The sequence below is a fragment of the Camelus dromedarius genome, chromosome 22 (genome assembly GCF_036321535.1).
Source record: "Camelus dromedarius isolate mCamDro1 chromosome 22, mCamDro1.pat, whole genome shotgun sequence".
Taxonomy (NCBI): domain Eukaryota; kingdom Metazoa; phylum Chordata; class Mammalia; order Artiodactyla; family Camelidae; genus Camelus; species Camelus dromedarius.
Window position 1 is genome coordinate 35,614,925 of NC_087457.1, and position 15,145 is coordinate 35,630,069.

At 53.9% G+C, this 15,145-nt stretch overlaps 2 protein-coding genes across 4 annotated transcripts in view; one reads left to right on the forward strand and one right to left on the reverse strand.

The window, feature by feature from the left end:
- Positions 1–3,734, reverse strand: part of DLGAP2 (DLG associated protein 2) — a 440,996-nt gene extending 437,262 nt beyond the window's left edge. The window contains exon 1 of the mRNA XM_064477626.1: positions 3,587–3,734. The gene's annotated coding sequence lies outside the window, so the exon portion shown is untranslated. The remainder of the gene's footprint in view (positions 1–3,586) is intronic.
- A 6,514-nt stretch (positions 3,735–10,248) lies between these two features.
- Positions 10,249–15,145, forward strand: part of ERICH1 (glutamate rich 1) — a 68,833-nt gene continuing 63,936 nt past the window's right edge. For all 3 annotated transcript variants that reach the window (XM_064477627.1, XM_010974525.3, XM_031440393.2), the window contains exon 1: positions 10,249–10,354. In XM_064477627.1, coding sequence (XP_064333697.1) covers positions 10,333–10,354 — 22 coding nt within the window. In that variant the 5' untranslated portion in view covers positions 10,249–10,332. The remainder of the gene's footprint in view (positions 10,355–15,145) is intronic.

Consider the following 15,145-nt stretch of genomic DNA (forward strand, 5'->3'; position numbering starts at 1 on the left):
ATGGTCCACCCCAGCATGGAAACCCGTCAGCGCCGAATCCGAGACGTGTTCCCTGAGAGTCACCCAACTGAAGCCCCTCGTGGGAAGTGTGGGAACAGCCAGAAACGGGCGTCCCCCCGATGGGGGACTGAGAGACCCCTCGAGGGGCTGCCTGACCGACGCTCTTATCACAGGGGAGGCCAGCGCACACACCACGCAGATAAAGGCAGAGCTGGCTCTGCACGTGGACGCCCTCCTGCCTTTCCCAGGAGAGCAACTCCGACTCAAACCTGCTGTTTGTCGCTGCTGTAAAGCCCTGGAAGGGACACCTGCAGTAAACATAACCACCCTTCTAACAGCAGGTGCAGGAGTTAAAGAGGAGTCTGCACCCCTGCACCCCCACCCATCCCCCATAGCTCAGCCCGGCCCAGAGCTCAGCTCCCAGAAATGAGACTGCACATCATGAACAAGCATGAAACCACCAGATCAGGCTTTGGGGAGGAAGACAACAACACCGACTTGAAAAGCTGGCGACCCGCTGGGATAAAAACAACTTACAAGTCAACCTGTGGTTGATCAGAATGATTTTTAACTACAGAGAATGCTTTGCCTGCTAACTTCCTGTTTGGTGGCCCAAAATTCTTTTATAACCAACATGCTGGCAATGCTTTAAATACGACTTCCATCTGGCCAAAATGATGAATCATAGTTATTTTTATTGTATCCAGTGAATGACCATGGCATATCCATTCCAAGGATCAATAAATAATACATTTAATTAATTTTTCCCTTTAAAAATCTATCATCAATGTGTATATCATTCAACTCCTTGAGTAACTGAGAGACCATGAAGTTTTTCCTCAGATATAAAAGGATTACAGCATTTCTCCAATTCCACCATGCAGGCACATGATGGGAGACACTCTGTTAAAGACATAGATAACAAATCCTCTAACAATCTTTAAAATATTAGAATTCAGTTTCAGAATTTAGGTGTTCAGAATCCAGTGTGACTCAAATTTTGCAAAGTGCTTTTTTGCTTTTAATACTTAATTTCCACCAGCTTCAAAAATGAAGTAGACAAAAATAAGAGAAGCAATAGATTGCCCCAGGAAGACATTTACATCGCCGGGAGAAGTCGTGCAAAGTAATCTGAACTGCATAAAAATAAACACTTTGTTATTAATTCATTTACAACACAAGAAATCTAAGACTCACGAAAACATTACTAAATAAATGTTTATTTCTGTCTCCAGCAGCACCACTTAGGACAGCTACACTGAAGTGCAAAGCTCTCTGGAAGGAAAGGGAGTAAACGATTAACGGCACTGAAAGCTGACTTAGGCGTCGTATTTCAGAAAACATCTTTGTGGTGAGAAATCTCTAATTACGTCATCACTTTCTATGACTTGAAGAAGAATTCATTGTGCTCTTGAAGCTAACCCTGTAAACTAAAGTGTAATCTGCAGATCACTAGGGTAAGAAATGAGTGAGGGGAGGTCACAAGGGGGCAGGAGGGGCTCACAGACACAAAGCAGCCTCCCTTGATAGGTGAGCACAGAGAATAAAGCCCCCACCCGTGGGACTCCTGACCTGGGACGGACTCGAGGTGTTGGTGGAAAGGAGCAGTGTGCTCCAGGATGGGAGTGTTTCGTACCGTTTCCATTCAGTAGGTCCACAGCCCTCCCAACCCAGGTGTGCCTGGGCAGAGTGCTCCCCACAGCCTGCTGGTCATGTTGCCAGATGTGGGGTATAAAATATTCCAAGTCATTCCCTTCCAAGCCATGAGAAAGTCACACCATCTAAAGGGAAATGGTACACACACTCTACAATTACTATCAGAGCCAAATCTGTGAGTCACCCAGCCGCCTGCACAAGACAATTTGGCTACTGGAAAATCCTGATTAATGACATTTTTTTAAACAGCAGAGTAACAACTTGACCTGCCAAAAATTACCATTTTTTCATCATTTCACCACGTTTTGCCTTGGTTACCTATTACCTTTTGCAGAAGCTATAAAGGAGGTAAAATGAAAACGGTGTTTTTCACGTACATTAACCTGAAATCCAAATGCTGTTCTTTCCAAGGTGTGGGGGAGGGGAGAGGGTTCTGTGGTGTCCGCTTTGAGGGAGTGGAAGAATCCCTTTGCAGGAGGCTCCTGGGCTCCCTCAGGCCATGATGAGATGCTGGGGGGTTTTCTAATAACTAATACAATTAATTCACATCTGCAAATAAGAGTCCTCTTGAAGTCACAGATTACCAGGCCTGGGAGTTCCAATCAGACACACTGTCCATCAGGACACACCAGCTGGTTACTGTGAGCAAAGCCCCGAGACCCCCGGGGCTGAGGCCCCTCAGGAAAGTCCTTGTCTGAAGTCCTCCTCCAATGACAGGAAAAGCAGGTGCGCTCTACATTTCTGGCTCCAAAACCGCCCACAACCCGCTCTGGCAGAACTAATCACAGGAAGGAATTGCTGCCGATTGCTTTATTTTTGATCAATACGAGCCAGTCGCACCGGTAAGTCCCGAATTCCGAATCCAGAGCCCGGCGGAGTCGCCATTCATGGGGACAGCGACACGCAGGCGGCCGGACCACGTTCCGGAGGAGAGCGAGCGCCGGGGAGCCGCTCCGAGTTTCCGATGCAGTTCGCCCCCCGAGCTGGTTCTTGCTGCTCTCCCCCGCAAACCCGCGGCCCCGGGGCTCTGCGCCCTGCCGCCCCCTCTCCACCCCCGACTCTTTTCCCAGCCCCCGCCGGTCCCGGGCACTCCGCTCCGCGTCTCTCCGCGCAGCACGCGCGACCGGGGGGGGGGGGGTGCCAGGAGCCAGGCACCCACCTGGCCCGCGCAGGCGGCTACCATGCCTGCCGCCCCCACCCCTCGCCACGCAGGCTGTAATAATTACATCTTCGTTATTTCTCCTGCTATCGTTAGCGAGTGAGCCCAGAACGGCAACAGCCGCTGCCGGGGGAGGCTTGGTTACAGAATCCGAAGCCGGGTAGCGCCTCGCTTAGCAACCGCCCCTAAAAAGCCCCCGCGCTCTGCTCCCACTTGGAGAGCCCGCGGCCACCCTCCCGGTGCACTCCGCCAGCCCCTTGGTCGCCACGGACGCCGCGCCCCGGCACAAGTGACCCCTCCCGCTTCCCAGCCACGCGCCCCAAGCCCTCCGCGCCCCTGAAGCACAGTCCAGGCTGCCGGCGCCTTCCATCCATTCCCAGGGGCAGTCGGAATCCACGCCCGCGCTGGGCCGGGGGAGGGGGTGCAGTTTGCACCGCCCCCATCCCCTCACCGTGCCTAGCCGGAGCCCCGCGCGCAGCTCCTCCCTGGCCCGCGCCCCCTCCCGGGTCTCCGCAGGTCTCCCAGCTTGCCAGGCTGAGAGGAGAATGTCACCCCTCCGCGACGCCCCGCTCGTCGCCCGCTCCCGCACCCACAGGAGCCCCGGGTGCGAGGACCCCGCGCAAGGCTGCCCCGGGGTCCCCGCCCCCAACACAGCCGCCCTCGCGCGGCCTCAGCTGTCCGTCCCGCCGCGCAGCCCTCGCCCCCCAACCCCCGACGGCTCTCACGCCCGGCGCCCGGTCCCCACGCGGCTCTGGCCCCAGCGGCTCGCACCTTCCTCAGCGCAGACATCCTCGGGCGCTCCAGTTTAGCAGGTGCCGGGCGACATGGCCCGTCTGCCCGTCAGTCCGCCAGCCCGTAGGTCCCCACCGCTGCCGCCGCTCCGACCCGCTCGATCCCGGTGCACTGTCGGGCCTCACGGCTGGCGCCTGCGCACTGGGCGCCCAGGGAGGCACCGGCGCACGGGGGGGCGGCCGGCGCGCAGCGGCATCTGGAGAGGGGCCAGGCTCGCGCCTGGGGGAGCGCCAGGCCTCAGAGCCGCGACCCTGGCGGGCCCCTTACCCGTGGCCGCCCGGCGCACTCGGCGCGCATGGCCGGGGAGCGCGCGCACCGCCCGGCCGGCCAACTGTTGCGCGGGGAATGGCGGGTCACGCGGGAACAGCGGGAGGCATGTGGCGCCCGAGCAGCCCCCGGGGGCAGCAGCCTCACCGTTGCGCGCGGAGCAGGTGCTCACAGCGCTAGGAAGTCAGCCGGCGAGTCCGACACACAAGCCAACACCTGGCATAGTGCAGCCAGCTGGGGATGGGAAGGAGTGACAGGCGGGCACATCGTGCGAGGGATTCGTAGACGGGGTAAAGTCCTGTCCACACCCGGGATGCTCACGTGGCAGCGAGGACGCGGAGAGATGTGTATTTTCCATGCTGGCAAGGGTATCGCTGGGCTATATCCCTCCTGCTACCGGCGGGTGCCTAAACTGAGCCTCCACCTTTTCACGCCCGCACTTCCCTGTAGACGAATGTGCCACGGTGTCTTCGTAGGGAAGAAGGGTCACCATGGTGTCCCCAGGCCCAGGCACAGCGTCTCTTCCGCGGGCGATGGGGTCTGGCCGCCTTCACGCATTGGATCCCAGCAGCGCATAGACCACACAAGCCCAGAGATGAAGAAGGAGAGTTGGTTCAGTAAAAGTTGTGTTCACAGCGTGCAGCGAACTGGAAAATTTAGCGACCGTGGCCGTATTTTGATAGACTGGGATTAAATTCATGGGAATGCCCTACCAAGATGGTACTGCTGGGGGAAGGAAAGTTACCGTGGCCTACTGTGAGGCCTCTGTGCTGGTAACCGGAGACCAGCTGGCTTTATTCCTGCGCATCTTTGTGTGTTTCCTGACCTTGGACCAGTCCAGGAGCCCTGGTTTCAATAAATCTGTAAAACAGAGCTCCCCACGTCTCTAACTGGGCTGTTGTGAAGTTTACCTGAGATAGAAGACCTGAAAGCAGCTAGAATAAGGGAAAACACCAAAATGAAAGTTTATAGGGAAATGGGCAGGGATTAGAACAGGAAAAGAGAATCAGGAAGCCAAAAATATTTGGACTGACACAAACCAATCTTTTCCAGAAATTTCAAGATCTTTAAACAAGAGCCCTGTCTCCGTAATATTTCTTCTTATAATTTATCACTCATATTAATCAACTACAACTTATTTTCAGAGCAGAGTTCAAAGTGCTGAGGGAGTGAATACAAGATGAACCCACAATCGACATTTCTCCTTAATGTTTATCTTCCAATTTGCCTCTTCTGTCAGAAACCAGTGAGTTGTGTGCACCAAACCTCAACCAAAAGTCTAGATTCTGGATCAATTTTTTAACTTTAAAATGTAGTTTTCCTTTATTTTCCTCCTCTCCATACTTGTCTCCATCCTTTCATCTTTTAAAAATCCATTTATTTATTCATTCGTGCAACAACAACAACAACAACAACAACAACAACAAAAATAAGAAGAGTGTACTGAGTGCCCATCATGCCTGTCAATATGTGAGCAAAACAGAGAAGCAGCCTCTGGCCCCTGGAGCTTCCCGTCTGGAGAGAGAATCATTTCTTAAAGTAACGCAGTAATATAGAATTACAAATTCTAATTACTTTTCCGAAGAAAAGTATAGGGTGTTACTGAATGTTAAGAGAGCAACCATACAGCTTTGGGATCAGGGAAGAAGCCTTTGAGGAAATCTTTTTCTTCCTCTGGGTTCTCCCACAAGCAGGTCCTGAGACGTGGATTTGGGTGCAGGCTTATTTGGGAGCTTGACCCAGGAGACAGAGAGGAAGCAGGAAGAGTGAGACAGGGAGGGAGGAAAAGTTAATAGGATGTCCCATCACGCTGGCCATCCCTGAGGACAACAGGACCTTGGTCTGGCTGGGGATCCCCAAAGCCACCGTGAGGAATGTACCTCAAAACTGCCTGCATGACCATTGGTAGGCTGGATGTTTTCCCTTCCAACTTTCATCTGCCAGTGGCTGCCTGTTGCTCCCTCTCCCCAGGTTCCTCTGGCTAAGTCCCACAGCTTCAGAGAAGGCTGTGAGGCTGACCGGCAAGGCTGGAGGTGCCTGCAGGTGAGGGCAAGGTTCTCTACAGCAGAACTAGCGTGAATTCTGAAGGCTGCTTCTGCCAGATTCCTGGAGAAGGAACGGGGTTCAAGCAAGAACAGAGTGGGGCAGGGAAAGGGTTTGGGCAGAAGGAAGAGCAGGCCTGCAGCCCCAGGGGGATGGGAAGATTTTTGTGCTCTCAACAGTCAGAGTAACCAGAACAAAGTGATCGAGAGAGAATAGCATGAACCTGTCTAGATAGTGAGTCAGGGTGTTTAGAGGACATTTTAAAGACTCTGCATTGTATCCCACCTACAGTGAAACTTGACACAGGGTTTTTAGCAGGGAAATAGACTGTTCTACATGGACAATCATGTCACTTGCAGACAAAGTGTTGTTTCTCCCTTCCCAATCTGTATACCTTTTATTTCCTTTTTCATACCTTATTGCATTAGCTAGGAGTTCCAATACAATGTTGAAAAGTGGTGACAGGGTCATCCTTGCCCTGTCCCTAATGGTGAGGGAGAGGCATCTAGTTTCTCACCATTAAGTATGATGTTAGCTGTGGGGTTTCTCCAGGTGTTCTTTATCAAGTTGAGGAAGTTCCCCTCTCTTCCTAGTTTGGTTAGAATTTTATCATGAGCTTTGGATTTTGTTGGATTTTGTCAAATGCTTTTTCTGCATATACTGCTATGGTCATGTGACTTTTTTTCCCCTTTAGCTTGTAAAAGTGATGGATTACATTCATTGATTTTTTTGAATGGCAATAAGAGTTTTTAAAGGTTTTTTGGCTGCTTTGAGGAGAAGAGATGGAGGTGGGGTGGGAGTGAGGAAACAAGAGTGGAATTGGGGAGATCAATTTTAAAATGCCTGGATAAATCCTACTGAGAGATGGTGAAGACAGGAACTAGACAGTGGAAGTAAGAAATGTTGCAGGAAAAACACACTTGGTGTGATTTCTCCAATGGGTCATGGGGGAAGGGAGACGGAGGAAAGGATGCCAGTGAATCCCAGGTCTGGCTCTGCAGCTGGATAGATGGTGCTCCTGGAAGACCATCTGACAAGCATGCACCAGGACTGGTGACACAAGGGTCTGTGACATTAGCAAGAGCACTGACAATGGAGGAGGATGGAGAAGACAGGTGGGCAACAGAGTCAGCTGAAGATGACAAAGTGGAGACTGGCTCTGTCATTAGCTCTTTCAAGAAGTTTGGGGATGAAAGAGTTTAAATGAACAGGCAGGGCTAGGGGAAAAGAGATGGCCTCTGGGAAGCTCTTGTTGTAAGGTGAGAAAGTCTAGAGCTGGCGTGACTGCTGTTGGGAATTTAAAGTAAAGAACAAAGTCAAGATATGATCTAATCAAGGACATTATTCCAGCCTGCACTCCCTTGTTCCTGCACCATCCATTTTCTTAAACAGACTTGATTTTTTAGAGCAGTTTTAGATTCACAGCAAAAGAAGGGGAAGTACAGAGATTTCTTACATGCCTCCGGCCCCACACATGCACAGCCTCCCCTATTATCATGATCCCCTCAGATGGTCCATTTGTTTTAATTGATGAACCCATGTTGACACATCACCATCACCCAAAGTCCATAGTTTACTTTGGGGTTCATTCAGTATTGTACATTCTACGGGTTTGGCCAGAAGGATAATGACGTGTATCCACCATCATATTGTCATACAGAGTAGCTTCACTGCCCTATGAATTCTGTGTTCTCCACCGAGTCCACCCTCCCTCCCATTCCACCGTGACCACCACTGATCTTGTTACTGTCTCCATAGTTTTGCCTTTTCCAGAGGGTCCTAGAGTTGGAATCATACGGTGTACAGCATTTCAGATTGGCTTCTTTCACTTAGTAATATGCATTCAAGATTTCTCCATATCTTTTCATGGCTTGAAGGCTCATTTTTTTTTACCTGAATATTATTCCTTGTCTGGATGCACCATGGTTTATTTATCATTCACCTGCTGAAGGACATCTTGGTTGTTTCCAAGTTTTGGCAATTGTGTATAAAGCTGCTATAAACATCTGTGTGCAAGACTTAGTGTGGACTTAAGTTTTTGTCTCATTTGGGTAAATACCAAGGAATGTGGTTGCTGGATCGTAGAATAAGAGTACGTTTAGTTTTGAAAGAAACCACTAAACTGACTTCCAAAGCGTCTGCAGCATTCTGCACCCCCAGCAGCAGTGACGACAGTTCCTGTTGCTCCACATCCTCACCAGTCACATACTGGTGTGTCAGTGTCCGAATTTTGGCGGTTCTCGTAAGTGTATAGTGGTACTTCTGTTGTTTCAGTTTGCAATTCCTGATGACATATGATGTGGAGCAGCCTTCCATGTGCCTATATTCCATTTGTATGTCTTCTTCGGTGAGGTGTCTGTTAAGGTCTTTGGCCCATTTTTAAATTGCGTCATTTGTGTTCCGTTACTTATTTTCAGTCTCAACTTGATGTGGTATGTGTGGTGTGTGTTGTTTTCTAAAAAAGTCTCTTTTGTTTATATGTGTGTATGTTTGCTGTTTGCGTGTTCTGTCCTTAGGAACCCTCCAGCTACTGCCCCATCTTGGGTCCAGTAGGGAGAGGTCTGCACCCAATATCTTCCATTTCTCTTCTTCAGTTCTCTCTACTGAATTCCCATCAAGCTTTTGCCTCTACCACTTCAAAAAAATTACTGTCATCAGGGTCACTAATAACCTGCACTTGATGAATTCACTTGTCTGTGATGGGCCCTCATTTTAACCCCTCAACATCATTTCAGACCAGTGACCACTAGACTTGGCTTCAGATGGCTCCCTGTCCTTCCCGCCCCCTCCCCACCAACTCCCCTCATGTGCCATAGCAGAGGCCTCCTCATCCCCCACCTTTCGGCCCCTCTCAGCTGTCCTTGGACCACTTCTCTGCCAGCACTCCCTCTTAGGGCTTTAAATGCACCTACATGCAGACAAACCCAGCCATCTATCTGGATCCTGGGCCTTTCTCCTAATCTCTAAAATCATCTTCAACTGCCTGACGCCCACATTTACATGTCTAAGGAGCGCCTCAGCCTTAACATGTCCTGCACAGCACACCCTCAGCGATGCCCACCCCTCCAGAGGTTTCTCTCTTCTCAATGCAGCTCCAGTCTTCCAGCTTCCAGACCAAAACCTGGAGCCATTCCACTCTTCTCTTCTGCCACAGCCACACTCAGAAAACCTCTTTTGCTTTGTCTTCACGTAGATCCAAATCTGATCCCTCTTCTCACAGCCTCGACCGCTGCCACCCTGGTGCGGGCCACCGACGTCCTTCTCACTGCGAGGGACCCCAGCTGGCCCCCTGCTTCCTCCACCAAACCTGCTCTCAGCTCAGCGCCTCAGGCAACTTCTTCAAGATGTTAGATAATTTCACTCCTCTGCTAGAAGTGAGCTGTAATTCTCCACCTGGCTCTCTGGAAAATGGGAGGCTGGTACCATCTCCACTATGCGACCTTGCCCAGCTCTGAAGCCGCTTTCCTGTCTGATGGCCTCTGTCACTGTCCCCACTCCCTGTGCTGCTTCAGGCCTTCGCGGTCCCTCTGCTTTGAGAGCTGTTTGCCTGGACATCACCAAGCCTTGGGCAGACGACCTTCCTGGAAGCCTTCCTGACCCCGTCTCCCCACTCTGAAACCTCTTCCCTGCTCTCTTCTCCATGTGACATGCTTTCTACCTGACCTAAGACTTCAGTCTCCGCTCACCAGCCCTTCGCGGAGGTGCCCCAGCTTCCACGGCAGTGTCTGATAGACAGACTCTCAGGAAACGTGTTCTCCAAGAGATGAATCAAAGAAGAGGGTTGAGCAGTAAACCAAGGTCCCAGAGGAGGGGAGCACGGGGAAGAAATCCACCTGCAGGTGGAAGGAGTCAGTGCTACGCCGGTCCGCGGTCAGGGGGCGGCGGTCTTCCTGGTGGCAGTCTCGGGCTCGCTTCTTCCAAGCTTCCTCTCTGCTTGGAGTCCCAGGTTCTGTGGTGCTGGCCGGGTGGGCAATCAGCGGACCCTCCCACTGCTCCCACCCCAGCTTACCGCTGGGACCCAGGGTGACACTGTGGGCGTCACCCAGGGACACAACTCCGCCCCCGGCTGACCCCCTTGCAATGACCCCCTAACCTCTGACCCTCCTCCCGCTCCCTCTCGTTGACCCCGCCCCTTGACCCCTCCGCAGCCGGGGTCAGCTTACCAGGGTTTACTCTCTTCTCTCTGAGCATGCTCGGAGCACACAGGCCCGCGGGCCACGCCCACACAATAACAGCCAATCCTCAGACTATGCACGGCTGATTGGCAGCCAGTGGTAGAGGCCCTGGATCCGGATTGGGTCGGCTTGCTGTTGTGGGCAGGCCTACAGGGGCGGAACCCGGAAGTTCCGAAGTGCCGCTCTGGCCGAGGCTGGGGTCGCTGGGGTCGTCGGGGTCGCCGGGGTCCTGAGGCCTGCATGGCGTCGATGCGGAGGCAGGGTAGGCGGGGGACTGGAGGTGGTGGGGGGTGGGGCCCCAGGACTGAGTGGGACGGGGCTGTGAATGACGGGGCTGTGGATGACGGGGGCTGTGGGGGATGGGGGCTGTGGGGGACGGGAGCTGTGGGGAACCCTGGGCTGTGGGGGACAGGGGTTGTGGGGAGACCCAGGGCTTTGGATGACGGGGGCTGTGGGGGACGGGGGGCTGTGGGGGACTCGGGGCTGTGGGCGACGGGAGCTGTTGGGGACCCGGGGCTGTTGGGGACTCGGGGCTGTGGGGGGACGGGGCTGTGGGGAACCCTGGGCTGTGGGGGACAGGGGTTGTGGGGAGACCCAGGGCTTTGGATGACGGGGGCTGTGGGGGATGGGGGCTGTGGGGGACCCGGGGCTGTAGGGGACGGGGGGCTGTGGGGGACTCGGGGCTGTGGGCGACGGGAGCTGTTGGGGACCCGGGGCTGTTGGGGACTCGGGGCTGTGGGGGGACAGGGGCTGTGGGGAACACTGGGCTGTGGGGGACAGGGGTTGTGGGGAGACCCAGGGCTTTGGATGACGGGGGCTGTGGGGGATGGGGGCTGTGGGGGACCCGGGGCTGTAGGGGACGGGGGGCTGTGGGGGACTCGGGGCTGTGGGGGATGGGAGCTGTTGGGGACCCGGGACTGTGGGGGGACGGGAGCTGTGAGGGACCCGGGGCTGTGGGGGGACAGGGGCTGTGAGGGACCCGGGGCTGTGAGGGTCAGGGGCTGTGGTGGGTGGACACTGCCTGCCCAGGCCCCAGGTTCTGGCTTGGGACCAAGATTCCAGCCCAGCTGCCGCAGGGACCCCAGACCTGGATGGGAAGGTGGCTCCCAGTATCTCTGGGACCTGCAGGCCCAGCCCCGGGTGTCCAGGAGTCTCCGGGTGTCCAGGGGCCACAAGGCCAACAGGGCACAAGGGTTCCCTTTTCTCCACATCCTCTCCAGCACTGGTTATTTCTTGTCTTTTTGATAATGGCCGTTCTGACAGGTGGGAGGTGACATCTCATTGTGGTTTGATATGCATTTCCCTGATGATTAGTGATTTGAGCATCTTTTTGTGTATCTCTTGGCTGCCTGTAAGTCTTTGGGGGGAATATCTGTCAGTTCTTCTGCCCATTTTTTATTCAGATTGGTTTTTTTTGCTATTGAATTGTAGAGGTTCTTTATACATTTTGGATATTAGCCCCTTACCAGATATAACATGTGCAAATATTTTCTCCCCTTCAGTAGGTTACCTTTTCATTTTGTTGATGGTTTCCTTGGCTGTACAGAAGCTTTTTAGTTTGATGTGTTCCCTCTTGTTTATTTTTGCTGTTGTTGTCTTTGCTTTTGGTGTCAAATCCAAAAAATCATCACTAGGACCCATGTCAAGGAGCTTTTCCCCTGTGTTTTTTCCTAGGAGTTTTACGGTTTCAGGTAAAGGTGGAGGTTTTAGGTTTGTTTCTCATGGTACTTGAATTAGTTCGGGCAGTGATTATTTTTTTCCCTCTCTACATTTAAAACAGATGATTGCGTGTTTGCCCCTTTAAAGGAAAAGCGCAATGGCAGCTATAATTAATAAGCTTTTGCTTAAAGTAAGAATAGAAACTGATTTCTCAGTAAGGCAGAATACGGAGAAAAGAAGTATGGTTCCCACTCTGTGTCTTCCTCTGTGGAAAAACGCGCCAGGCTTCCCCTACTGCTCCGAGTCCCAGGAGTTCGGACTACACGGTCAGCTTTAAAGAACAGATCATCTCATAGATTAAAATGATGAAATTCCCAAACAGTCCAATGTTAGACTCCCAAGATGAGCATTGCAATATTGTCATGAGTTCCCAGCCCTCTCTTGTATACCCCCGCTGGCAGCAAGGTTGACCAGCTCTGCAGACGACTGTGCGGGTCCTGGGACCAGGCCTGCTCATGGCTGTCACAGCGTGGCCTCCTGATGACTCCTCCCTGCGCTTGGCTGGGGCTCTGCTCCGCCTGCCTGGGCGCCGTCCCTGTTGGCGGTGCTCCTCTCCGTGCCCGTCTCTCCTTTCTTTGGTTGTTGGTGACCGGCTCTGATCACAGCTCACCTGAGCTCACTGGGCTTCTTATTCAGCTCCTCACTGTTCCATCCTGAAGCCACGTGACAGAACCGTCAAGTCAGGGTTGGGCTGTTTCAGAACTTTGTGGTGAAAGGATAGGTTAATAATTCTTGGCAGTGTACGTTGTAAGTGGGAAACACTGTGAGTTTTATGCATCCTCTTCACTGGATCCGGATAGCGCTTGTGCTGGGAAAACACTTCAGCGCTGAGAACACTTGGTGGGGGGATTTAGCTGGAGAAGATTCGAGCACTTGTAACGTGTGGAAGTGTGATCCCTGAGCCATGTTCCATCTTCCGTGTCTCTGTGGGGCTTGTGGTGACGTTTCAGTTGGGGACGCTTGTCGGTGGGGAAGACGCCCCCAGTCTGGCTGCTCTTGGGGAACATGGGGTCCAGAATGGCGGAGGTGGCTGTGGGGCCATCTGTGCCTCGAGGGAGGGGGCCTGGCACACAGGAGGCACTGTGTGCACAGCTCTTGCTTACTGAGCGTCTCTCCAGCGCTGGGTATAGCTGGGAACAGTGCTGTCCCTGGGCCAGGCTGGTGGCTGCTGGCAGGTGCTTCTTGGGAGCCATGCTGTCTGCCCTGGAACAAAGACACTCTGCTCCAGCCCAGACCCAGAAAGCACAAAGTGGGTGGGCTGGAGCGGGGTCCCGCAGCTTCCCCGATGGCATGTGCTGTCGGCAGCAGAGTTCTTTGGAGTGAGAGGGAGGATGTCCACCTTGGCAGCAACACTGCTGGGGTAGGAAGTAAACTTGTAACGTGCTCTATTTTATGCTGGAAAGCTGTGGGGACCATGCTACGGGCTGTCCCTTGGGCCTCCTTTGGGAGCCTCTGTGAGTGAACAGGCAGCTCTGAAGAGAGTCGCACGGTAGGCTCCCTGCAGAAAGTGCTGGCCTTCTACTCGGGGAGGTCGGGGGGCGTCAGCATAGAGTGAAGGACTGAGCCAGGTGGGGACTGTGGCTGGCGCCCCAGGGAGCCCATGGTGAAGGAGGCTGGCAGCTGGTGACAGGGCAGCGACAGCACTGGGGGTCAGGAGGGACCGCGGGCCCCTGTGGGCCGGCTGGTGCTGTCGAGGTTCTGTCTGGCCCATCTGGCAGCTCGTTTAGCCTCCCCTGCCTCCAACAGGCACCCCATGGTAGCGTCTCAGGAGGCAGCTCGGTCCTTTTCAGAAAGTCTGCCTGCTCTCCTCCTGTCTGGTGATAGCCTCTCGGCTCGGGGCACGTGGAGCGAGTGTGGCACCTCTTCACGTGACGCACAGACCTTGTCAGAGCCTTGGACAGTCAGTCCTCCAGCCTCTCTGCTCCACACAGACGTGGGCTCGTGGGACAGGCAAGCGAGAGGGCCACCCAGGCCTGGGATCTGGACTAGGAGGAGGACACGACTGTCACCCTCCCTGCCACTCGTGTGCATCTATGTGTGTGTATGTGTGTGTCCCGTTGCACCCTCACCCTCAGACTTGACACTGCCCACAGTTCCCTCTAGCTCCTCAGGCCCACAGGCACTAGATGGACTCCGGGCTCCGTCTCTGTTGGAAAGACCCTCCTTTGCGTTGAGCTGCATGCCTGAGGCGCCCCAGCAGGTGGACCAGCCACGCTCAGCGACCTGCGGGAGCAGCGGGGCCTGTTGATCCACCTAAGTATCACTTTGGTGTTTTAGTCTGTGTTCAGTGCCATATGGTGGATTCCTGCTCTTCTGGATCAAGAGCTCTTTTCCCTTGCAGAGATCTTCTAGGACTGAGTTTCCGCGGCCTAGAGAGGTAAATTCAGAGATGGGGTCAGGTGGTAGCCAAAAGAGCGGGTGGAAGATGCAGAATGCGCGGGAACACAAAAGGCTGGCTGGTTTTAATGATTTTGTTGGGCTTTGGGCTCCAGGGGTGTTCCTGGCTCCTGGTATAGGTGATTCCGGCAAAGGAGTGTCACCTCCTGCGTGCAGAGCAGACGGAGAAGGCCTGGCCTGGCTGGGTTGTTGGCATCTGTCACAGGTGTCCCCTGGGCTATCTGCTGACAGGAGGGGCCAGCTCACCCCAGCCAGGAGGGTTTTGAGATGTCAGGCCATCACAATAGACAGAGAATTTATGATACACGCAATACACGGTGACAGCAGAGTCGTGAGGGCTAACTTGCGTAACGTGTATGAAGCGTGAAGTCCATGTAATAGCCTTCCGTCCCCCCAGGTGCAAAGGAGGCGGTGGGTGTGGAATGTGGAGGGGCCCGCTGAGCTGAGGGGGAACCCTGTCGGGGGAGGGCACCTGCATGGCCCAGTGGCTAGAGAAACAGGCTTTCAAGACTGTAGGACGAGGAACAGTCCTCAAGCCAGGGGGGTGGGGGGCACTGCAGGTGACTCGGGAGCCTCCCTGCTGGGGTCGGGGTGGCAGGTCCAGCAGAGGGAGCAGCACTTCCTCCCTGACATCCCCAGTGAGTGAACAGAGAGCCAGGCTCTGGTCAGGCAGGGCTCTTTGGGCTGAATTCAGGATTCGTCTGTGGAAAAAGCCAGTGTCGATTACACTGGAAAAAACTAAAGTATTAGAGTAAAGGTAATCGGTTATCTTGTATCTTCCAGTTGTGCTGAGGCAGTTTGCCTTTGCATGTGCTCTCTGCCTGTCCAGCCCCGCCTGGGTCCGTGGCAGCGAGTTTGGTGAGAAAACAAGGCCGTCCTGCAGGGCCGTGTTCTGCCCCCCATGCCTTTTCCAGGGTTGGGACTCGTCCACCAATCC